The sequence below is a fragment of the Staurois parvus genome, unplaced genomic scaffold (genome assembly GCF_062004578.1).
Source record: "Staurois parvus isolate SC_StPar_1 unplaced genomic scaffold, SC_StPar_1.0 ptg000398l, whole genome shotgun sequence".
NCBI lineage: Eukaryota > Metazoa > Chordata > Amphibia > Anura > Ranidae > Staurois > Staurois parvus.
Window position 1 is genome coordinate 42,363 of NW_028318194.1, and position 26,062 is coordinate 68,424.

The 26,062-nt window shown below is 49.9% G+C and overlaps 1 protein-coding gene across 4 annotated transcripts in view; it reads right to left on the reverse strand.

The window, feature by feature from the left end:
* The window catches only part of LOC149455315 (uncharacterized), an 83,311-nt gene that overhangs the window by 36,862 nt on the left and 20,387 nt on the right, over positions 1 to 26,062 (reverse strand). For all 4 annotated transcript variants that reach the window (XR_016314080.1, XR_016314081.1, XM_089686466.1 and 1 more), the window contains exons 2-3: positions 24,324 to 24,545; positions 20,398 to 20,507 (exon numbers count right to left, since the gene is read on the reverse strand). Coding sequence is in view for 2 of the 4 variants with exons in the window: in XM_089686466.1 (XP_089542592.1) it covers positions 20,398 to 20,507; positions 24,324 to 24,545 (332 nt within the window). In the remaining 2 variants the exon portion in view is untranslated. The remainder of the gene's footprint in view (positions 1 to 20,397; positions 20,508 to 24,323; positions 24,546 to 26,062) is intronic.

A 26,062-nucleotide genomic window follows, 5' to 3' on the forward strand; every position in this document is an offset into this window, starting at 1 on the left:
ATATCCCCCCAAATGTCAGGACGGTACAGATATCCCCCCAAATGTCAGGACGGTACAGATATCCCCCCAAATGTCAGGACAGGACAGATATCCCCCCAAATGTCAGGACGGTACAGATATCCCCCAAATGTCAGGACGGTACAGATATCCCCCAAATGTCAGGACGGTACAGATATCCCCCAAATGTCAGGACAGTACAGATATCCCCCAAATGTCAGGACGGTACAGATATCCCCCAAATGTCAGGACGGTACAGATATCCCCCAAATGTCAGGACGGTACAGATATCCCCCAAATGTCAGGACGGTACAGATATCCCCCAAATGTCAGAACGGTACAGATATCCCCCAAATGTCAGAACGGTACAGATATCCCCCAAATGTCAGGACGGTACAGATATCCCCCAAATGTCAGGACGGTACAGATATCCCCCAAATGTCAGGACGGTACAGATATCCCCCAAATGTCAGGACGGTACAGATATCCCCCAAATGTCAGGACGGTAAAGATATCCCCCAAATGTCAGGACGGTACAGATATCCCCCAAATGTCAGGACGGTACAGATATCCCCCAAATGTCAGGACGGTACAGATATCCCCCAAATGTCAGGACGGTACAGATATCCCCCAAATGTCAGGACGGTACAGATATCCCCCAAATGTCAGGACAGTAAGGATATCCCCCAAATGTCAGGACAGGACAGATATCCCCCAAATGTCAGGACGGTACAGATATCCCCCCAAATGTCAGGACGGTACAGATATCCCCCAAATGACAGGACAGATATCCCCCAAATGTCAGGACGGTACAGATATCCCCCAAATGTCAGGACGGTACAGATATCCCCCAAATGTCAGAACGGTACAGATATCCCCCAAATGTCAGGACGGTACAGATATCCCCCAAATGTCAGGACGGTACAGATATCCCCCAAATGTCAGGACGGTACAGATATCCCCCAAATGTCAGGACAGTACAGATATCCCCCAAATGTCAGGACGGTACAGATATCCCCCCAAATGTCAGGACAGTACAGATATCCCCCAAATGACAGGACAGATATCCCCCAAATGTCAGGACGGTACAGATATCCCCCAAATGTCAGGACGGTACAGATATCCCCCAAATGTCAGAACGGTACAGATATCCCCCAAATGTCAGGACGGTACAGATATCCCCCAAATGTCAGGACGGTACAGATATCCCCCAAATGTCAGGACGGTACAGATATCCCCCAAATGTCAGGACGGGACAGATATCCCCCAAATGTCAGGACGGTACAGATATCCCCCAAATGTCAGGACGGTACAGAGATCCCCCAAATGTCAGGACGGTACAGATATCCCCCCAAATGTCAGGACGGTACAGATATCCCCCCAAATGTCAGGACAGGACAGATATCCCCCCAAATGTCAGGACAGGACAGATATCCCCCAAATGTCAGGACAGGACAGATATCCCCCAAATGTCAGGACGGTACAGATATCCCCCAAATGTCAGAACGGTACAGATATCCCCCAAATGTCAGAACGGTACAGATATCCCCCAAATGTCAGGACGGTAGAGATATCCCCCAAATGTCAGGACGGTACAGAGATCCCCCAAATGTCAGGATGGTACAGATATCCCCCAAATGTCAGGACGGTACAGATATCCCCCCAAATGTCAGGACGGTACAGATATCCCCCCAAATGTCAGGACGGTACAGATATCCCCCCAAATGTCAGGACAGGACAGATATCCCCCCAAATGTCAGGACAGGACAGATATCCCCCAAATGTCAGGACGGTACAGATATCCCCCAAATGTCAGGACGGTACAGATATCCCCCAAATGTCAGGACGGTACAGATATCCCCCAAATGTCAGGACGGTACAGATATCCCCCAAATGACAGGACGGTACAGATATCCCCCAAATGACAGGACGGTACAGATATCCCCCCAAATGTCAGGACGGTACAGATATCCCCCCAAATGTCAGGACGGTACAGATATCCCCCAAATGTCAGGACGGTACAGATATCCCCCAAATGTCAGGACGGTACAGATATCCCCCAAATGTCAGGACGGTACAGATATCCCCCAAATGTCAGGACGGTACAGATATCCCCCAAATGTCAGGACAGTACAGATATCCCCCAAATGTCAGGACGGTACAGATATCCCCCAAATGTCAGGACGGTACAAACCCCCCCAAATGTCAGGAAGGTACAAATCCCCCCAAATGTCAGGACAGTACAGATATCCCCCAAATGTCAGGACGGTAAAGATATCCCCCAAATGTCAGGACAGTACAGATATCCCCCAAATGTCAGGATGGTACAAATCCACCCAAATGTCAGGAAGGTACAAATCCCCCCAAATGTCAGGACGGCACAGATATCCCCCAAATGTCAGGACGGTACAGATATCCCCCAAATGTCAGGACGGTACAGATATCCCCCAAATGTCAGAACGGTACAGATATCCCCCAAATGTCAGGACGGTACAGATATCCCCCAAATGTCAGGACGGTACAGATATCCCCCAAATGTCAGGACGGTACAGATATCCCCCAAATGTCAGGACGGTACAGATATCCCCCAAATGTCAGGACGGTACAGATATCCCCCAAATGTCAGGACGGTACAGATATCCCCCAAATGTCAGGACGGTACAGATATCCCCCAAATGTCAGGACGGTACAGATATCCCCCAAATGTCAGGACGGTACAGATATCCCCCAAATGTCAGGACGGTACAGATATCCCCCAAATGTCAGGACAGTACAGATATCCCCCAAATGTCAGGACAGTACAGATATCCCCCAAATGTCAGGACGGTACAGATATCCCCCAAATGTCAGGACAGTACAGATATCCCCCACATGACCCCTTTTTGCAGAGTAGACAGTCCGACGTACTTCATAAGAGGAATGGCGGGTTTTTTGAAGTTGTATTTTTTTTGTCATAATTTTTCGGAAAATGAAAAAACTTAGTCTCATTATTTTTGTTTTTCCATCCTGTCCCCAGTGCAGTGCAGCGTCATCATATAACTGGCATGGCGGTGATCAGGGACACTGACTGGTGACAGTGTGAAAATATTTTTTATTTATTTATTTATTTATTTTTATTATTTTTTATTAAATTTTTTTTCTTTTTTTTTAAGATTTTTTTTTCATATTTCACTATGGCCAAAGTAGTATATTACCATAGTAACCATACAATAGTACCATAGTAACATTGTACTACTTTGGGGAAGTCATCAGTATTTTTTTTTTTTTTACACAATTTACTTATAACAAAGAATGACTTTACTATCAGCAAACATTTACTGAATGACATCCATCCAATCAGGGTTTGTTTGTTTTTTTTGTACTTAGCTGTGATTTGACCACAGCCAATCACATGACATGTGCATGAATGAAGCCATCCATTGTATACAACTGTCATGTGACCTGCTGTAATTGGTCACAGCAGGTCACATGGTACCGGCAATGGGGGCCGATACTCAGATCTGTCATCGGTCGGTGTCCGAGGTACATGACCGGAGTGGCTCTGCAGGAGCGCGATCTGCGCATGTGCAGGAGGACGCCATATGGCGTCCACCCGGAACGCTGATGACATTTGCCGGCCGCCATTCGGCCATAAGGTGGGCGGCAAATGGTTAATATCCCGAGTGGGCGGAGCCTACATTATGTACAAAGGAAATGAATGACAAGAAAGACAAGAAGACACACGATTGGCTCTTCACTATGAAATAAAACGTATCCCCAGTTCTGGTGAAAGTCAGAAGAAAGTCCGCGATTGGCCAATCATATGGAACCGGCTCTGTACCAATCACCCCGCCCATATCTCAGGGTCTTCAATGTATTGAAATATGTATGTGGGCGGGACTTTAGACCTTGACCAATCAACCCTGGGGGGTGTTCCTGTACCCGCCCACAGGACGTTCTGTGTTCTGAAGTGCCCAGAGCTGAATGGGCTGGGAAGAGATGGATCGCCGGGTCAGGGATAGGATTTCCCACTCCAGCTCATCAGTCCAATGGCGACCAATCATTGTTTCCTTGTCGCAATCAGGCGCCATATTACCGCTTTGTGCGTTTCTCTGGGATTCTGCATACAATACAAATACAGTGTAGGTGGAGCCTAAAGTGTGTCCAATCAGAAGGAAGGATTTCCATCTCTCTGCAACTAATATTTTAGCTCCCTATGAAATGGATTCCTCTGATCTGTAGCTAGAAATGGTTGGCAGACGTTGTGGGGCCGTCTCCCCGCCCCTTGTCCCCGAAATGTCGAGGATTCGCCTGAGGTTCAGGAAGGGGAGAGATCCGTGTCTCCAGGACGGCACCTCGGTGTCACCTCCAGCCTAGAAGCTGCTCTGACCTTCCCAAATGCTGATTGGTGGACATTTGTCTCTGACTGATGAATAATGATTCTCTAATGACACAGAATGAACCCGGATCTACAATCCCATCCTTCTACTGGATCTACAATCCCATCCTTCTGCCGGATCTACAATCCCATCCTTCTGCCGGATCTACAATCCCATCCTTCTGCCGGATCTACAATCCCATCCTTTTGCCGGATCTACAATCCCATCCTTTTGCCGGATCTACAATCCCATCCTTCTGCCGGATCTACAATCCCATCCTTCTACCGGATCTACAATCCCATCCTTCTATTGGATCTACAATCCCATCCTTCTGCCGGATCTACAATCGCATCCTTCTACCGGATCGACAATCCCATCCTTCTATTGGATCTACAATCCCATCCTTCTACCGGATCTACAATCACATCCTTCTACCGGATCTACAATCGCATCCTTCTACCGGATCTACAATCACATCTTTCTACCGGATCTACAATCACATCCTTCTACTGGATCTACAATCGCATCCTTTTGCCGGATCTACAATCCCATCCTTCTACTGGATCTACAATCGCATCCTTTTGCCGGATCTACAATCCCATCCTTCTACCGGATCTACAATCCCATCCTTCTGCCGGATCTACAATCACATCCTTCTACCGGATCTATAATCCCATCCTTCTGCCGGATCTACAATCACATCCTTCTACCGGATCTACAATCACATCCTTCTACCGGATCTACAATCCCATCCTTCTGCCGGTCCCGTCACATCTCACCCGACTCGTACGTTGATGGTACAATGCTGTGTTCCTGGCTGCCGATTGGTTGTCCTCCGGCATTTGTTGCCGATATTAGTAATAGGACGGGGAGGACACGGTTGGGGTTTGTTCCCAGAAAAGCCGGCAGCTTCCAGCAGATGTTTCTCACCCAGGGACCAGTGTGAGTGTTTTCCATGTCTCTCCTCACAGCTCACATACATTTCATTAATCACAAGTGACTTTCCTGCCTGTGATTCTCCTCCATGGGATCCTGAATTGTATCATTCCCAACAGCGGAGGATCCAGCCTGGAAAAGTCATTTACTTCCCTCCCGGAGTCACAGCAATAAAACCGGATCCGGCCCCCCAGACGTAACATTGTGTTCCCGGCCAGATCCGGCCCCCCAGACGTAATATTGTGTTCCCGGCCAGATCCGGCCCCCCAGACGTAATATTGTGTTCCCGGCCAGATCCGGCCCCCCAGACGTAATATTGTGTTCCCGGCCAGATCCGACCCCCCAGACGTAATATTGTGTTCCCGGCCAGATCCGGCCCCCCAGACGTAACATTGTGTTCCCGGCCAGATCCGGCCCCCCAGACGTAACATTGTGTTCCCGGCCAGATCCGGCCCCCCCAGACGTAACATTGTGTTCCCGGCCAGATCCGGCCCCCCAGACGTAATATTGTGTTCCCGGCCAGATCCGGCCCCCCAGACGTAATATTGTGTTCTCGGCCAGCTTTCTCCAGCTGAACATTCATGAGCTTCTCCGGGGATTCATTTATAGACTTGGGCCAGGAGGAGGCGCACACTGACGGGGCGGGGGGGAGGGGTGCAGAACATTTGTGGCACAGCTGAGCTGCCCCCTGCACCTCTCAGCACACCACAGGTACCCCTTACATCAGAGCATAGCTCCCCCTGCACCCCCAGCACACCACAGGTACCCCTTACATCAGAGCATAGCTCCCCCTGCACCCCCAGCACACCACAGGTACCCCTTACATCAGAGCATAGCTCCCCCTGCACCCCCAGCACACCACAGGTACCCCTTACATCAGAGCATAGCTCCCCCTGCACCCCCAGCACACCACAGGTACCCCTTACATCAGAGCATAGCTCCCCCTGCACCCCCAGCACACCACAGGTACCCCTTACATCAGAGCATAGATGCCCCCTGCAGGATAATTCACAGTAAAGATGCCCTCAGCTCAGCCCCCCTCCCACCGGTCACAGCTCATCAAACCCATCCATAGCCCACCTGCTCCATATACCATCAGACAGCACAGATGCTTCCTGCCCCCCCCCAGCTCCCCTGCACCCCCAGCTCACCTAGGAACCCCAACACTAAACCTAACCCCAGAAACCCTACACCTAGGAACCCCAACACTAAACCTAACCCCAGAAACCCTACACCTAGGAACCCCAACACTACACCTAACCCCAGAAACCCTACACCTAGGAACCCCAACACTACACCTAACCCCAGAAACCCTACACCTAGGAACCCCAACACTACACCTAACCCCAGAAACCCTACACCTAGGAACCCCAACACTAAACTTAACCCCAGAAACCCTACACTTAGGAACCCCAACACTAAACCTAACCCCAGGAACCCTACACCTAGGAACCCCAACACTACACCTAACCCCAGAAACCCTACACCTAGGAACCCCAACACTAAACTTAACCTCAGAAACCCTACACCTAGGAACCCCAACACTAAACCTAACCCCAGGAACCCTACACCTAGGAACCCCAACACTACACCTAACCCCAGAAACCCTACACTTAGGAACCCCAACACTACACCTAACCCCAGAAACCCTACACCTAGGAACCCCAACACTAAACCTAACCGCAGGAACCCTACACTTAGGAACCCCAACACTAAACATAACCCCAGGAACCCTACACCTAGGAACCCCAACACTACACCTAACCCCAGAAACCCTACACCTAGGAACCCCAACACTAAACTTAACCCCAGAAACCCTACACCTAGGAACCCCAACACTACACCTAACCCCAGAAACCCTACACCTAGGAACCCCAACACTACACCTAACCCCAGAAACCCTACACCTAGGAACCCCAACACTAAACCTAACCCCAGAAACCCTACACCTAGGAACCCCAACACTACACCTAACCCCAGAAACCCTACACCTAGGAACCCCAACACTACACCTAACCCCAGAAACCCTACACCTAGGAACCCCAACACTAAACTTAACCCCAGGAACCCTACACCTAGGAACCCCAACACTACACCTAACCCCAGAAACCCTACACCTAGGAACCCCAACACTAAACTTAACCCCAGAAACCCTACACTTAGGAACCCCAACACTACACCTAACCCCAGAAACCCTACACTTAGGAACCCCAACACTACACCTAACCCCAGAAACCCTACACCTAGGAACCCCAACACTAAACCTAACCGCAGGAACCCTACACCTAGGAACCCCAACACTAAACATAACCCCAGGAACCCTACACCTAGGAACCCCAACACTACACCTAACCCCAGAAACCCTACACCTAGGAACCCCAACACTACACCTAACCCCAGGAACCCTAAACCTAGGAACCCCAACACTACACCTAACCCCAGAAACCCTACACCTAGGAACCCCAACACTAAACCTAACCCCAGAAACCCTACACCTAGGAACCCCAACACTACACCTAACCCCAGAAACCCTACACCTAGGAACCCCAACACTACACCTAACCCCAGGAACCCTAAACCTAGGAACCCCAACACTACACCTAACCCCAGGAACCCTACACCTAGGAACCCCAACACTACACCTAACCCCAGGAACCCTACACCTAGGAACCCCAACACTAAACCTAACCCCAGGAACCCTACACCTAGGAACCCCAACACTACACCTAACCCCAGGAACCCTACAACTAGGAACCCCAACACTACACCTAACCCCAGAAACCCTACACCTAGGAACCCCAACACTACACCTAACCCCAGAAACCCTACACCTAGGAACCCCAACACTAAACCTAACCCCAGAAACCCTACACTTAGGAACCCCAACACTACACCTAACCCCAGAAACCCTACACTTAGGAACCCCAACACTACACCTAACCCCAGAAACCCTACACCTAGGAACCCCAACACTACACCTAACCCCAGAAACCCTACACCTAGGAACCCCAACACTAAACCTAACCCCATGAACCCTACACCTAGGAACCCCAACACTAAACCTAACCCCAGAAACCCTACACTTAGGAACCCCAACACTACACCTAACCCCAGAAACCCTACACTTAGGAACCCCAACACTACACCTAACCCCAGAAACCCTACACTTAGGAACCCCAACACTACACCTAACCCCAGAAACCCTACACCTAGGAACCCCAACACTAAACCTAACCCCAGGAACCCTACACCTAGGAACCCCAACACTAAACCTATCCCCAGAAACCCTACACCTAGGAACCCCAACACTACACCTAACCCCAGAAACCCTACACCTAGGAACCCCAACACTACACCTAACCCCAGAAACCCTACACCTAGGAACCCCAACACTACACCTAACCCCAGAAACCCTACACCTAGGAACCCCAACACTAAACCTAACCCCAGGAACCCTACACCTAGGAACCCCAACACTACACCTAACCCCAGAAACCCTACACCTAGGAACCCCAACACTAAACCTAACCCCAGAAACCCTACACTTAGGAACCCCAACACTACACCTAACCCCAGAAACCCTACACTTAGGAACCCCAACACTACACCTAACCCCAGAAACCCTACACCTAGGAACCCCAACACTAAACATAACCCCAGAAACCCTACACCTAGGAACCCCAACACTACACCTAACCCCAGAAACCCTACACCTAGGAACCCCAACACTAAACCTAACCCCAGAAACCCTACACCTAGGAACCCCAACACTAAACCTAACCCAAGGAACCCTACACCTAGGAACCCCAACACTAAACCTAACCCCAGAAACCCTACACTTAGGAACCCCAACACTACACCTAACCCCAGAAACCCTACACTTAGGAACCCCAACACTACACCTAACCCCAGAAACCCTACACCTAGGAACCCCAACACTAAACATAACCCCAGAAACCCTACACCTAGGAACCCCAACACTACACCTAACCCCAGAAACCCTACACCTAGGAACCCCAACACTAAACCTAACCCCAGAAACCCTACACCTAGGAACCCCAACACTACACCTAACCCCAGAAACCCTACACCTAGGAACCCCAACACTAAACCTAACCCCAGGAACCCTACACCTAGGAACCCCAACACTACACCTAACCCCAGAAACCCTACACTTAGGAACCCCAACACTACACCTAACCCCAGAAACCCTACACCTAGGAACCCCAACACTAAACATAACCCCAGAAACCCTACACCTAGGAACCCCAACACTACACCTAACCCCAGAAACCCTACACCTAGGAACCCCAACACTAAACCTAACCCCAGAAACCCTACACCTAGGAACCCCAACACTACACCTAACCCCAGAAACCCTACACCTAGGAACCCCAACACTAAACCTAACCCCAGGAACCCTACACCTAGGAACCCCAACACTACACCTAACCCCAGAAACCCTACACCTAGGAACCCCAACACTAAACCTAACCCCAGGAACCCTACACCTAGGAACCCCAACACTACACCTAACCCCAGGAACCCTACACCAAGAACCCCAACACTAAACCTAACCCCAGGAACCCTACACCTAGGAACCCCAACACTACACCTAACCCCAGGAACCCTAAACCTAGGAACCCCAACACTACACCTAACCCCAGGAACCCTACACCAAGAACCCCAACACTAAACCTAACCCAAGGAACCCTAAACCTAGGAACCCCAACACTACACCTAACCCCAGAAACCCTACACTTAGGAACCCCAACACTACACCTAACCCCAGAAACCCTACACCTAGGAACCCCAACACTACACCTAACCCCAGAAACCCTACACTTAGGAACCCCAACACTACACCTAACCCCAGAAACCCTACACTTAGGAACCCCAACACTACACCTAACCCCAGAAACCCTACACCTAGGAACCCCAACACTAAACCTAACCCCAGGAACCCTACACCTAGGAACCCCAACACTACACCTAACCCCAGAAACCCTACACCTAGGAACCCCAACACTACACCTAACCCCAGAAACCCTACACTTAGGAACCCCAACACTACACCTAACCCCAGAAACCCTACACCTAGGAACCCCAACACTAAACCTAACCCCAGAAACCCTACACCTAGGAACCCCAACACTACACCTAACCCCAGAAACCCTACACCTAGGAACCCCAACACTAAACCTAACCCCAGAAACCCTACACCTAGGAACCCCAACACTAAACCTAACCCCAGGAACCCTACACCTAGGAACCCCAACACTACACCTAACCCCAGAAACCCTACACCTAGGAACCCCAACACTAAACTTAACCCCAGAAACCCTACACTTAGGAACCCCAACACTACACCTAACCCCAGAAACCCTACACTTAGGAACCCCAACACTACACCTAACCCCAGAAACCCTACACCTAGGAACCCCAACACTACACCTAACCCCAGGAACCCTACACCTAGGAACCCCAACACTACACCTAACCCCAGAAACCCTACACCTAGGAACCCCAACACTACACCTAACCCCAGAAACCCTACACCTAGGAACCCCAACACTAAACCTAACCCCAGGAACCCTACACCTAGGAACCCCAACACTAAACCTAACCCCAGAAACCCTACACTTAGGAACCCCAACACTACACCTAACCCCAGAAACCCTACACCTAGGAACCCCAACACTAAACATAACCCCAGAAACCCTACACCTAGGAACCCCAACACTACACCTAACCCCAGAAACCCTACACCTAGGAACCCCAACACTAAACCTAACCCCAGAAACCCTACACCTAGGAACCCCAACACTACACCTAACCCCAGAAACCCTACACCTAGGAACCCCAACACTAAACCTAACCCCAGGAACCCTACACCTAGGAACCCCAACACTACACCTAACCCAAGAAACCCTACACCTAGGAACCCCAACACTACACCTAACCCCAGAAACCCTACACCTAGGAACCCCAACACTAAACCTAACCCCAGGAACCCTACACCTAGGAACCCCAACACTACACCTAACCCCAGGAACCCTACACCAAGAACCCCAACAATAAACCTAACCCCAGGAACCCTACACCTAGGAACCCCAACACTACACCTAACCCCAGGAACCCTAAACCTAGGAACCCCAACACTACACCTAACCCCAGGAACCCTACACCAAGAACCCCAACACTAAACCTAACCCAAGGAACCCTAAACCTAGGAACCCCAACACTACACCTAACCCCAGAAACCCTACACTTAGGAACCCCAACACTACACCTAACCCCAGAAACCCTACACCTAGGAACCCCAACACTACACCTAACCCCAGAAACCCTACACCTAGGAACCCCAACACTAAACCTAACCCCATGAACCCTACACCTAGGAACCCCAACACTAAACCTAACCCCAGAAACCCTACACTTAGGAACCCCAACACTACACCTAACCCCAGAAACCCTACACTTAGGAACCCCAACACTACACCTAACCCCAGAAACCCTACACTTAGGAACCCCAACACTACACCTAACCCCAGAAACCCTACACCTAGGAACCCCAACACTAAACCTAACCCCAGGAACCCTACACCTAGGAACCCCAACACTAAACCTAACCCCAGAAACCCTACACCTAGGAACCCCAACACTAAACCTAACCCCAGAAACCCTACACTTAGGAACCCCAACACTACACCTAACCCCAGAAACCCTACACCTAGGAACCCCAACACTACACCTAACCCCAGGAACCCTACACCTAGGAACCCCAACACTACACCTAACCCCAGAAACCCTACACCTAGGAACCCCAACACTACACCTAACCCCAGAAACCCTACACTTAGGAACCCCAACACTACACCTAACCCCAGAAACCCTACACTTAGGAACCCCAACACTACACCTAACCCCAGAAACCCTACACTTAGGAACCCCAACACTACACCTAACCCCAGAAACCCTACACCAAGAACCCCAACACTACACCTAACCCCAGGAACCCTACACCTAGGAACCCCAACACTACACCTAACCCCAGAAACCCTACACCTAGGAACCCCAACACTACACCTAACCCCAGAAACCCTACACCTAGGAACCCCAACACTACACCTAACCCCAGAAACCCTACACCTAGGAACCCCAACACTAAACATAACCCCAGGAACCCTACACCTAGGAACCCCAACACTAAACCTAACCCCAGAAACCCTACACTTAGGAACCCCAACACTACACCTAACCCCAGAAACCCTACACTTAGGAACCCCAACACTACACCTAACCCCAGAAACCCTACACTTAGGAACCCCAACACTACACCTAACCCCAGAAACCCTACACCTAGGAACCCCAACACTAAACCTAACCCCAGGAACCCTACACCTAGGAACCCCAACACTAAACCTAACCCCAGAAACCCTACACCTAGGAACCCCAACACTAAACCTAACCCCAGAAACCCTACACCTAGGAACCCCAACACTACACCTAACCCCAGGAACCCTACACCAAGAACCCCAACACTAAACCTAACCCCAGGAACCCTACACCTAGGAACCCCAACACTACACCTAACCCCAGGAACCCTAAACCTAGGAACCCCAACACTACACCTAACCCCAGGAACCCTACACCAAGAACCCCAACACTAAACCTAACCCAAGGAACCCTAAACCTAGGAACCCCAACACTACACCTAACCCCAGGAACCCTACACCTAGGAACCCCAACTCTAAACCTAATGCCAGGAACTCTAAACCTAGGAACCCAAACACTAAACCTAACCCAAGGAACCCTAAACCTAGGAACCCCAACACTACACCTAACCCCAGGAACCCTACACCTAGGAACCCCAACACTACACCTAACCCCAGGAACCCTAAACCTAGGAACCCCAACACTACACCTAACCCCAGGAACCCTACACCAAGAACCCCAACACTAAACCTAACCCAATGAACCCTAAACCTAGGAACCCCAACACTACACCTAACCCCAGGAACCCTACACCTAGGAACCCCAACTCTAAACCTAATGCCAGGAACTCTAAACCTAGGAACCCAAACACTAAACCTAACCCAAGAAACCCTAAACCTAGGAACCCCAACACTACACCTAACCCCAGAAACCCTACACCTAGGAACCCCAACACTAAACTTAACCCCAGAAACCCTACACCTAGGAACCCCAACACTACACCTAACCCCAGAAACCCTACACCTAGGAACCCCAACACTACACCTAACCCCAGAAACCCTACACCTAGGAACCCCAACACTAAACCTAACCCCAGAAACCCTACACCTAGGAACCCCAACACTAAACCTAACCCCAGAAACCCTACACCTAGGAACCCCAACACTACACCTAACCCCAGAAACCCTACACCTAGGAACCCCAACACTACACCTAACCCCAGAAACCCTACACCTAGGAACCCCAACACTAAACTTAACCCCAGAAACCCTACACTTAGGAACCCCAACACTAAACCTAACCCCAGGAACCCTACACCTAGGAACCCCAACACTACACCTAACCCCAGAAACCCTACACCTAGGAACCCCAACACTAAACTTAACCCCAGAAACCCTACACTTAGGAACCCCAACACTACACCTAACCCCAGAAACCCTACACTTAGGAACCCCAACACTACACCTAACCCCAGAAACCCTACACCTAGGAACCCCAACACTAAACCTAACCGCAGGAACCCTACACCTAGGAACCCCAACACTACACCTAACCCCAGAAACCCTACACCTAGGAACCCCAACACTAAACATAACCCCAGGAACCCTACACCTAGGAACCCCAACACTACACCTAACCCCAGGAACCCTAAACCTAGGAACCCCAACACTACACCTAACCCCAGAAACCCTACACCTAGGAACCCCAACACTAAACCTAACCCCAGAAACCCTACACCTAGGAACCCCAACACTACACCTAACCCCAGAAACCCTACACCTAGGAACCCCAACACTACACCTAACCCCAGGAACCCTAAACCTAGGAACCCCAACACTACACCTAACCCCAGGAACCCTACACCTAGGAACCCCAACACTACACCTAACCCCAGGAACCCTACAACTAGGAACCCCAACACTACACCTAACCTCAGAAACCCTACACCTAGGAACCCCAACACTACACCTAACCCCAGAAACCCTACACCTAGGAACCCCAACACTAAACCTAACCCCAGAAACCCTACACTTAGGAACCCCAACACTACACCTAACCCCAGAAACCCTACACTTAGGAACCCCAACACTACACCTAACCCCAGAAACCCTACACCTAGGAACCCCAACACTACACCTAACCCCAGAAACCCTACACCTAGGAACCCCAACACTAAACCTAACCCCATGAACCCTACACCTAGGAACCCCAACACTAAACCTAACCCCAGAAACCCTACACTTAGGAACCCCAACACTACACCTAACCCCAGAAACCCTACACTTAGGAACCCCAACACTACACCTAACCCCAGAAACCCTACACTTAGGAACCCCAACACTACACCTAACCCCAGAAACCCTACACCTAGGAACCCCAACACTAAACCTAACCCCAGGAACCCTACACCTAGGAACCCCAACACTAAACCTAACCCCAGAAACCCTACACCTAGGAACCCCAACACTACACCTAGGAACCCCAACACTACACCTAACCCCAGAAACCCTACACCTAGGAACCCCAACACTACACCTAACCCCAGAAACCCTACACCTAGGAACCCCAACACTAAACCTAACCCCAGGAACCCTACACCTAGGAACCCCAACACTACACCTAACCCCAGAAACCCTACACCTAGGAACCCCAACACTAAACCTAACCCCAGAAACCCTACACTTAGGAACCCCAACACTACACCTAACCCCAGAAACCCTACACTTAGGAACCCCAACACTACACCTAACCCCAGAAACCCTACACCTAGGAACCCCAACACTAAACATAACCCCAGAAACCCTACACCTAGGAACCCCAACACTACACCTAACCCCAGAAACCCTACACCTAGGAACCCCAACACTAAACCTAACCCCAGAAACCCTACACCTAGGAACCCCAACACTAAACCTAACCCAAGGAACCCTACACCTAGGAACCCCAACACTAAACCTAACCCCAGAAACCCTACACTTAGGAACCCCAACACTACACCTAACCCCAGAAACCCTACACTTAGGAACCCCAACACTACACCTAACCCCAGAAACCCTACACCTAGGAACCCCAACACTAAACATAACCCCAGAAACCCTACACCTAGGAACCCCAACACTACACCTAACCCCAGAAACCCTACACCTAGGAACCCCAACACTAAACCTAACCCCAGAAACCCTACACCTAGGAACCCCAACACTACACCTAACCCCAGAAACCCTACACCTAGGAACCCCAACACTAAACCTAACCCCAGGAACCCTACACCTAGGAACCCCAACACTACACCTAACCCCAGAAACCCTACACTTAGGAACCCCAACACTACACCTAACCCCAGAAACCCTACACCTAGGAACCCCAACACTAAACATAACCCCAGAAACCCTACACCTAGGAACCCCAACACTACACCTAACCCCAGAAACCCTACACCTAGGAACCCCAACACTACACCTAACCCCAGAAACCCTACACCTAGGAACCCCAACACTACACCTAACCCCAGAAACCCTACACCTAGGAACCCCAACACTAAACCTAACCCCAGGAACCCTACACCTAGGAACCCCAACACTACACCTAACCCCAGAAACCCTACACCTAGGAACCCCAACACTAAACCTAACCCCAGGAACCCTACACCTAGGAACCCCAACACTACACCTAACCCCAGGAACCCTACACCAAGAACCCCAACACTAAACCTAACCCCAGGAACCCTACACCTAGGAACCCCAACACTACACCTAACCCCAGGAACCCTAAACCTAGGAACCCCAACACTACACCTAACCCCAGGAACCCTACACCAAGAACCCCAACACTAAACCTAACCCAAGGAACCCTAAACCTAGGAACCCCAACACTACACCTAACCCCAGAAACCCTACACTTAGGAACCCCAACACTACACCTAACCCCAGAAACCCTACACTTAGGAACCCCAACACTACACCTAACCCCAGAAACCCTACACCTAGGAACCCCAACACTAAACCTAACCCCAGGAACCCTACACCTAGGAACCCCAACACTACACCTAACCCCAGAAACCCTACACCTAGGAACCCCAACACTACACCTAACCCCAGAAACCCTACACTTAGGAACCCCAACACTACACCTAACCCCAGAAACCCTACACCTAGGAACCCCAACACTAAACCTAACCCCAGAAACCCTACACCTAGGAACCCCAACACTACACCTAACCCCAGAAACCCTACACCTAGGAACCCCAACACTAAACCTAACCCCAGAAACCCTACACCTAGGAACCCCAACACTAAACCTAACCCCAGGAACCCTACACCTAGGAACCCCAACACTACACCTAACCCCAGAAACCCTACACCTAGGAACCCCAACACTAAACTTAACCCCAGAAACCCTACACTTAGGAACCCCAACACTACACCTAACCCCAGAAACCCTACACTTAGGAACCCCAACACTACACCTAACCCCAGAAACCCTACACCTAGGAACCCCAACACTACACCTAACCCCAGGAACCCTACACCTAGGAACCCCAACACTACACCTAACCCCAGAAACCCTACACCTAGGAACCCCAACACTACACCTAACCCCAGAAACCCTACACCTAGGAACCCCAACACTAAACCTAACCCCAGGAACCCTACACCTAGGAACCCCAACACTAAACCTAACCCCAGAAACCCTACACTTAGGAACCCCAACACTACACCTAACCCCAGAAACCCTACACCTAGGAACCCCAACACTAAACATAACCCCAGAAACCCTACACCTAGGAACCCCAACACTACACCTAACCCCAGAAACCCTACACCTAGGAACCCCAACACTACACCTAACCCCAGAAACCCTACACCTAGGAACCCCAACACTAAACCTAACCCCAGGAACCCTACACCTAGGAACCCCAACACTACACCTAACCCAAGAAACCCTACACCTAGGAACCCCAACACTACACCTAACCCCAGGAACCCTACACCTAGGAACCCCAACACTAAACCTAACCCCAGGAACCCTACACCTAGGAACCCCAACACTACACCTAACCCCAGGAACCCTACACCAAGAACCCCAACAATAAACCTAACCCCAGGAACCCTACACCTAGGAACCCCAACACTACACCTAACCCCAGGAACCCTAAACCTAGGAACCCCAACACTACACCTAACCCCAGGAACCCTACACCAAGAACCCCAACACTAAACCTAACCCAAGGAACCCTAAACCTAGGAACCCCAACACTACACCTAACCCCAGAAACCCTACACTTAGGAACCCCAACACTACACCTAACCCCAGAAACCCTACACCTAGGAACCCCAACACTACACCTAACCCCAGAAACCCTACACCTAGGAACCCCAACACTAAACCTAACCCCATGAACCCTACACCTAGGAACCCCAACACTAAACCTAACCCCAGAAACCCTACACTTAGGAACCCCAACACTACACCTAACCCCAGAAACCCTACACTTAGGAACCCCAACACTACACCTAACCCCAGAAACCCTACACTTAGGAACCCCAACACTACACCTAACCCCAGAAACCCTACACCTAGGAACCCCAACACTAAACCTAACCCCAGGAACCCTACACCTAGGAACCCCAACACTAAACCTAACCCCAGAAACCCTACACCTAGGAACCCCAACACTAAACCTAACCCCAGAAACCCTACACTTAGGAACCCCAACACTACACCTAACCCCAGAAACCCTACACCTAGGAACCCCAACACTACACCTAACCCCAGGAACCCTACACCTAGGAACCCCAACACTACACCTAACCCCAGAAACCCTACACCTAGGAACCCCAACACTACACCTAACCCCAGAAACCCTACACTTAGGAACCCCAACACTACACCTAACCCCAGAAACCCTACACTTAGGAACCCCAACACTACACCTAACCCCAGAAACCCTACACTTAGGAACCCCAACACTACACCTAACCCCAGAAACCCTACACCTAGGAACCCCAACACTACACCTAACCCCAGGAACCCTACACCTAGGAACCCCAACACTACACCTAACCCCAGAAACCCTACACCTAGGAACCCCAACACTACACCTAACCCCAGAAACCCTACACCTAGGAACCCCAACACTACACCTAACCCCAGAAACCCTACACCTAGGAACCCCAACACTAAACATAACCCCAGGAACCCTACACCTAGGAACCCCAACACTAAACCTAACCCCAGAAACCCTACACTTAGGAACCCCAACACTACACCTAACCCCAGAAACCCTACACTTAGGAACCCCAACACTACACCTAACCCCAGAAACCCTACACTTAGGAACCCCAACACTACACCTAACCCCAGAAACCCTACACCTAGGAACCCCAACACTAAACCTAACCCCAGGAACCCTACACCTAGGAACCCCAACACTAAACCTAACCCCAGAAACCCTACACCTAGGAACCCCAACACTAAACCTAACCCCAGAAACCCTACACCTAGGAACCCCAACACTACACCTAACCCCAGGAACCCTACACCAAGAACCCCAACACTAAACCTAACCCCAGGAACCCTACACCTAGGAACCCCAACACTACACCTAACCCCAGGAACCCTAAACCTAGGAACCCCAACACTACACCTAACCCCAGGAACCCTACACCAAGAACCCCAACACTAAACCTAACCCAAGGAACCCTAAACCTAGGAACCCCAACACTACACCTAACCCCAGGAACCCTACACCTAGGAACCCCAACTCTAAACCTAATGCCAGGAACTCTAAACCTAGGAACCCAAACACTAAACCTAACCCAAGGAACCCTAAACCTAGGAACCCCAACACTACACCTAACCCCAGGAACCCTACACCTAGGAACCCCAACACTACACCTAACCCCAGGAACCCTAAACCTAGGAACCCCAACACTACACCTAACCCCAGGAACCCTACACCAAGAACCCCAACACTAAACCTAACCCAATGAACCCTAAACCTAGGAACCCCAACACTACACCTAACCCCAGGAACCCTACACCTAGGAACCCCAACTCTAAACCTAATGCCAGGAACTCTAAACCTAGGAACCCAAACACTAAACCTAAGCCAAGAAACCCTAAACCTAGGAACCCCAACACTACACCTAACCCCAGGAACCCTACACCTAGGAACCCCAACACTAAACCTAACCCCAGGAACCCTACACCTAGGAACCCCAACACTACACCTAACCCCAGGAACCCTAAACCTAGGAACCCCAACACTACACCTAACCCCAGGAACCCTAAACCTAGGAACCCCAACACTAAACCTAACCCAAGGAACCCTAAACCTAGGAACCCCAACACTACACCTAACCCCAGGAACCCTACACCTAGGAACCCCAACTCTAAACCTAACTCTAGGAACCCTAAACCTAGGAACCCCAACACTACACCTAACCCCAGGAACCCTAAACCTAGGAACCCCAACACTACACCTAACCCCAGGAACCCTACACCAAGAACCCCAACACTAAACCTAACCCAAGGAACCCTAAACCTAGGAACCCCAACACTACACCTAACCCCAGGAACCCTACACCTAGGAACCCCAACTCTAAACCTAACTCTAGGAACCCTAAACCTGGGAACCCCAACACTACACCTAACCCCAGGAACCCTACACCTAGGAACCCCAACTCTAAACCTAACTCTAGGAACCCTACACCTAGGAACCCCAACACTAAACCTAATGCCAGGAACTCTAAACCTAGGAACCCAAACCTAACCCAAGGAACCCTAAAGGAGTTATCGGTGTCATTGTCTTTATAAGAAAGGTGTCAGCTAAAGGCATTTCCCAGCATGTGACAAATCAAAGACTGCCGATTGGTTGCTGACTTACGGAGGTTCGTAGTTACAGACCAGGAAATGCATGTTGGCATGTTCAAACCCCTCCATCTTCTCACAGAATTGTTCTCCACATCCGACCCGTTGTGTCTCAGCCCAGACCACCTGTGAACAAGTAGAGGAATTCTAATGGGTGACACCACCAAAGGGTTCAAGTAACGGGTGACACAGGAAACACATGCATGTTGAGGCCACAGAGCCGCAGATCTGCACACACACGTCATTCATACAGATGGCGGCTATATTGGATGACATCTCATCATTAACCCCTTCCTGCCCAGGCCAATTTCCAGCTTTCAGCGCTGTCACACTTTGAATGACAATTGCGCGGTCATGCAGCACTGTACCCAAATGAAATTTTTATCATTTTTTTTGAGACAGATAAAGATTTCTTTTGGTGGTATTTAGTCACCTCGGGGTTTTTTATTTTTTGCTAAAAAAACAAAAACAACTGAAAATTTTGAAAAAAAAGTTTTTTCTTAGTTTCTATTATATTTCTGTAAAATTTTGTAAATAAGTGATTTTCTCCTTCACTGATGTGCGCTAATGAGGCTGCAGTGATGGGCACTGATAGGCGGCACTGATGAGGAGGCACTGGTAGGTGGCACTGAAAGGCAGCACTCATATATGGCACTGATAGGCAGCACTGATAGGCAGCACTGATGGGCACTGATAGGCAGCACTGACTGGCACTGATAGGTGGCACTGACTGGCATTGATAGGCGGCACTGATGAGGAGGCACTGGTAGGTGGCACTGAAAGGCAGCACTCATATATGGCACTGATAGGCAGCACTGACTGGCACTGATAGGCAGCACTGACTGGCACTGATAGGCAGCACTGACTGGCACTGATAGGTGGCACTGAGAGGCAGCTCAGATGGGCACTGATATGTAGCATTGATGTGGCACTGATGAGCACTGACAGGTGGCATTGATGGGGCTACACTGATCATCAGGGCACACTGATCAGTGTAGATGTCCCCTCTGAGGAATGCCAATTACCAGCTCTCCTCTCCTCTCCTCTGTCAGCGTGACGGTTCGTGAGTAGAGGACGGCCGATAACGAGCATTTCCTTATTTACATGCGATCGCTGTGATTGGACACAGCTGATCACATGACCGAGACAACGTCTTCGGCTCTTTCCATTGACTGGTGATCCGCTGTGTCTGAGGGACACAACGCACTACCGATCGGAGCCACGCACGCGCGGTTAGAGTGGGAGGATGTCATATGACTCCTCCCAGAACGAGAGAACCGCCTTGCGTCCATCATTACCTTATATGGTGGGCGGGAGGCGGTTAAGAAGTCTGAAGGAGATTGAACAAGGATTGTGTCACCTGATTGGCTGTTGGACATAACCCTGGAACAGGGGCCACACTAATCCCAGACACCCCTCATTCAATGTAATTGATGATTGGAAAAGCACTGGAAGATGGATGACCCTTGTGACAGACCCAACCGGGACGGGGTCTTTAGGAGGGAACTGCAGGCTAGCCCTCTTGCCTACTGACCATGGGCCCTGGCCTCTGAGGGGCTCCATTCTTTGGGAGATTTGTGCCTTTGGAGTAGTTTACTTCGGATTCAGGTCATGTCTCCCCGAAACACACAGACTGAGAACTGGAGGACCGGGATACAGATTTGGGGTCTCTGTACCCAAACCAACATTGACCGCTTCAACCCCCCCTCCTTCCTAGACTCAGAGCAGATGTTAATATAATCAGCTCAGAACAAGCCGATGCGGTGGTCTCGTGCTGTAATCGGTTTAAGGTGTGATGTGTTTACAGTTGTTTTGTTAATTGAGTCACCTATTGTCTGTTGGCTGGTCTTCCTGGAGGCTCCTATATGATGGGATTAGCCTGGTGTCAGCTTCAGCTCGTTACTTAATCGGTGTGGGGTGTTTATCCCAATGTGTAATATGAGTTTTTATTGTTCATGTGGGGACTTCGCCCATTTCTGAAGAGTATACAAACCTGTGTTTTCTGTTCAATAAAAGGTGTTTGCGCCTAAGCTAGTGCCATCTAGTTCTTGGGTACAATGCCCTGCTATAATACCTTGGTCCTGTGTCCCAGTGGTGAGGAAGCAGTTCTCTTGGAAATCACCCAATCAGGGTGCCAGGTGGTCCGTCACAACCCACATCCAAGACTTCCTCTCACCAATGTGAAGCCACTGCAACCCCTGATTGGTGATGGGACATTCTGTGTATATCCAAATGAAATGTACTTCAACCAAACATGAACCTCAAAGTGCCTCTCTATCAGGAAAGACTGGACCCTCTGTCATGTTCCTATTGCTGTGTGTGTCCCCTGTTGAGGATATTCCCCCTCTATTTGTTAAAGGTTTTTTTTTTTTGCTATGTACCTCTGGGGAGACTTTCCCTGACTTCTATCCCACAGAAACAACAGGAAGTGACCCCAGAACAAATATTGAGGGACGGGGACACAGAGAGAAGCTTTAACCCTTCTCTAGTCCATCCAAAACTAGACAGTAGCATGGCTTGCCTCCATATACACCCGAAGATAACACCATGCTAAGATCCCAGGAGTCTTGTCTAGGGGGTCAGCCCTGAAAGCCAAGGCTCTTCCCCACAATGCCAGGACCACCAAGAGGTTTATTGGCAGTGAATTAATAAGTTATTTGTAGCACCCTCCTTGGTAGGTACTGAGATTAGTGTTGGCTCACTGTATCCAGCGTGGCGGAGTTGATTATTCTGCTCTGTTCAGCGTTTCATTTGTTGCAGGTTTGATTGCTCGCTCTGCTTCCTTGGGAACTGTAGGTTGTTCTGGAACATAGGGGTGGAGCAAGGCAAATTGGCAGCATGAATATTTATACAGCAATGACCAATCCCTAGGAGGGTAGCACCGATGGCTGTTGGGAGTCTGTATAAATACTCTGACACAGAGCTTCCAGGTCCTTTTCCTTAGAAGATCACAGCCTACGAGGGGCTGTTTGCCCCCTTAGCCATCTCTGCCATGCACTTGCTGTTTGTGAGGCCTCAGCTGGACTGGCTGAGGGGCCTGGATGATGAACATTTCTGGAAGCTGACTGAGGGGCTGTCATCTGAGAGGATCTAGTCTGAAGTCCCTAGTAGAGGTGTCTGGAAGATTTTTTAGGTGGCAACCATCATCTGAGGACAGTGAGTACAGACCTGTGTGAGAGATCCCAGGAACTGAGGGCTGCTGCCACCCCTCTGATATTAGAGCCAGCTATGTGTAAAGAGGACCTCGGCTGGTGTCCTGAAGAGCTCAGTCCATCTAATTCCCTGTAAAGGGACTCTGCTCAAACTGTTCCAAAGAGGAAGACTCTGTGCTCCTACTACAAAGCCAAGTCCACCGACTACTTTTACAAGGACTTTGCTTATGGTTCTACAGAAGGAAGTCTAGTGTCTTCACTTTGTACAAAGTGCTTTTTAGAGTATCCCACCCCAACTCCTCAACCCTATCCAAGTTACCAAAAACAACACCAGAAAAACACCCCTGGACAGTTTATTGAGCCGAAGAGTGACTGACCATGTGCCTGGTGGCAAAGCAACTATTGGGAACCCTGGGCACCTTTCCAATCCTACGGGGGTTATGCTACATATTTGTAATACTTCTGAATTTCTAAATTAGCTATGAGATCCATTCCTTCTACATTTTCATTATCATCTCTCAACCCATCTATAATATCATCCCACTTCTGTGTTTAATGTTATAGAACCAATGAGCATTGACCCAACCCAGAACCTGAATCGATAAATCAGGACCATACAATAGCCAAAATCATAGCCTGGTGGCCATAATATATTTCTTACACCAAAGCATAACATTTGTCTGAATAATGGATCCCAATGTCCCAATGTATGTCCGTAGTTGATGAAACCCCATCACCACTCATCTGGGGGCCAATTCTAACCCACCCAGAGCCTCGTGACCCCCATTACCTGAGTGTAGTGGCCACACATTTGTCCCTCCTGGCAGGTGTCGGCAGTGAAGTTGTAGAAGTCTCGCTCATTATACCAATCAGCCAATCCCATGTCCACATCCATCCTGGAGCCTGACATCAGGAAGAGGTTTTCCCCCCGGAGTCCGCGTTGCTCATTATGTTCCCAGATGCACTTTGCTGCATAGGATGTGGCCAGCTCTTCCAGGGTGGAGTCCCAGCTCTGCAGAGAAAAGATTGGCAGGAATATTAATAATATAATGCTAACATTCAGCACACATCCTGAAGCAAGTCCATCCTGGTGGGGTGTGGTGGGGTGAGGGTGGAAGGGGGGTTAGGGATGTGAAGTTCAGAACTTGGAAAATAATATACTATCTGGGACAAGACATTATTACCAATTCAATCCTCACAGCCAAAGCCTGAAATCCCAGGGCTGGAATATACAGATGTGATATTTACTATATCACCTGACACCCCCTCTGGGGCGGAGTCCCAGCATCGGATTATACAGATGTGATATCATGTCTATTATATCACCTGACACCCCCTCTGGGGCGGAGTCCCAGCTTCAGATTATACAGATGTGATATCATGTCTATTGTATCACTTTACACCCCCTCTGGGGCGGAGTCCCAGCATCGGATTATACAGATGTGATATCTTGTCTATTGTATCACCTGACACCCCCTCTGGGGTGGAGTCCCAGCTACAGTTGTGATATCATGTCTATTATATCACCTGACACCCCCTCTGGGGCGGAGTCCCAGCATCGGATTATACAGATGTGATATCATGTCTATTGTATCACTTTACACCCCCTCTGGGGCGGAGTCCCAGCATCGGATAATACAGATGTGATATCATGTCTATTGTATCACCTGACACCACCTCTGGGGCGGAGTCCCAGGATGGTATTATACAGATGTGATATCTATTATATCACCTGACACCCCCTCTGGGGTGAAGTCCCAGCATCGTATTATACAGATGTGATATCTATTATATCCCGTGACACCCCCTCTGGGGCGGAGTCCCAGTATCGGATTATACAGATGTGATATGTCTATTGTATCACCTGACACCCCCTCTGGGGTGGAGTCCCAGCATCGTATTATACAGATGTGATATCTATTATATCCCCTGACACCCCCTCTGGGGCGGAGTCCCAGTATCAGATTATACAGATGTGACATGTCTATTGTATCACCTGACACCCCCTCTGGGGCGGAGTCCCAGCATTGGAACTGCTACAACCAGCATATAACATTACCCATAAGTATATAGATGTACACCAGTATAGAAATAATACAAGCTTTATATAAGAAGAGATTAATAACACTCCATACATCCACCATAGATTATCAACAAAAGGGCCCGATAGGAGTGCTGGGAGAATTGTGCTCATATACCCGGGTATATATAGCCATCAATAGAGATACCTCCAGATGAATGGTTCAGCAATGTCCAGTGGAAGGGGCCCCTGAGGATTATGACGCAGCATCTGTCTGTGTCGGAGACATGAATACAAGATCAGCAGCAATAGGGTTAGGGTTAGATCCTCCAGCCATTGTCCAACCAGCCTGGAGTGCAGCTTGGCACATGCAGGAACTGTGGTGTGGCACTGGAGCCCAAGAGTCAGCCTACTTTGTCTTAGATCCTTGTAGTTTCCAATCTTCGATGCAACCGGACCTCCAACTACCTAATGCGTTGTCAGATGCCTAATCCGGATCTAACTTATGC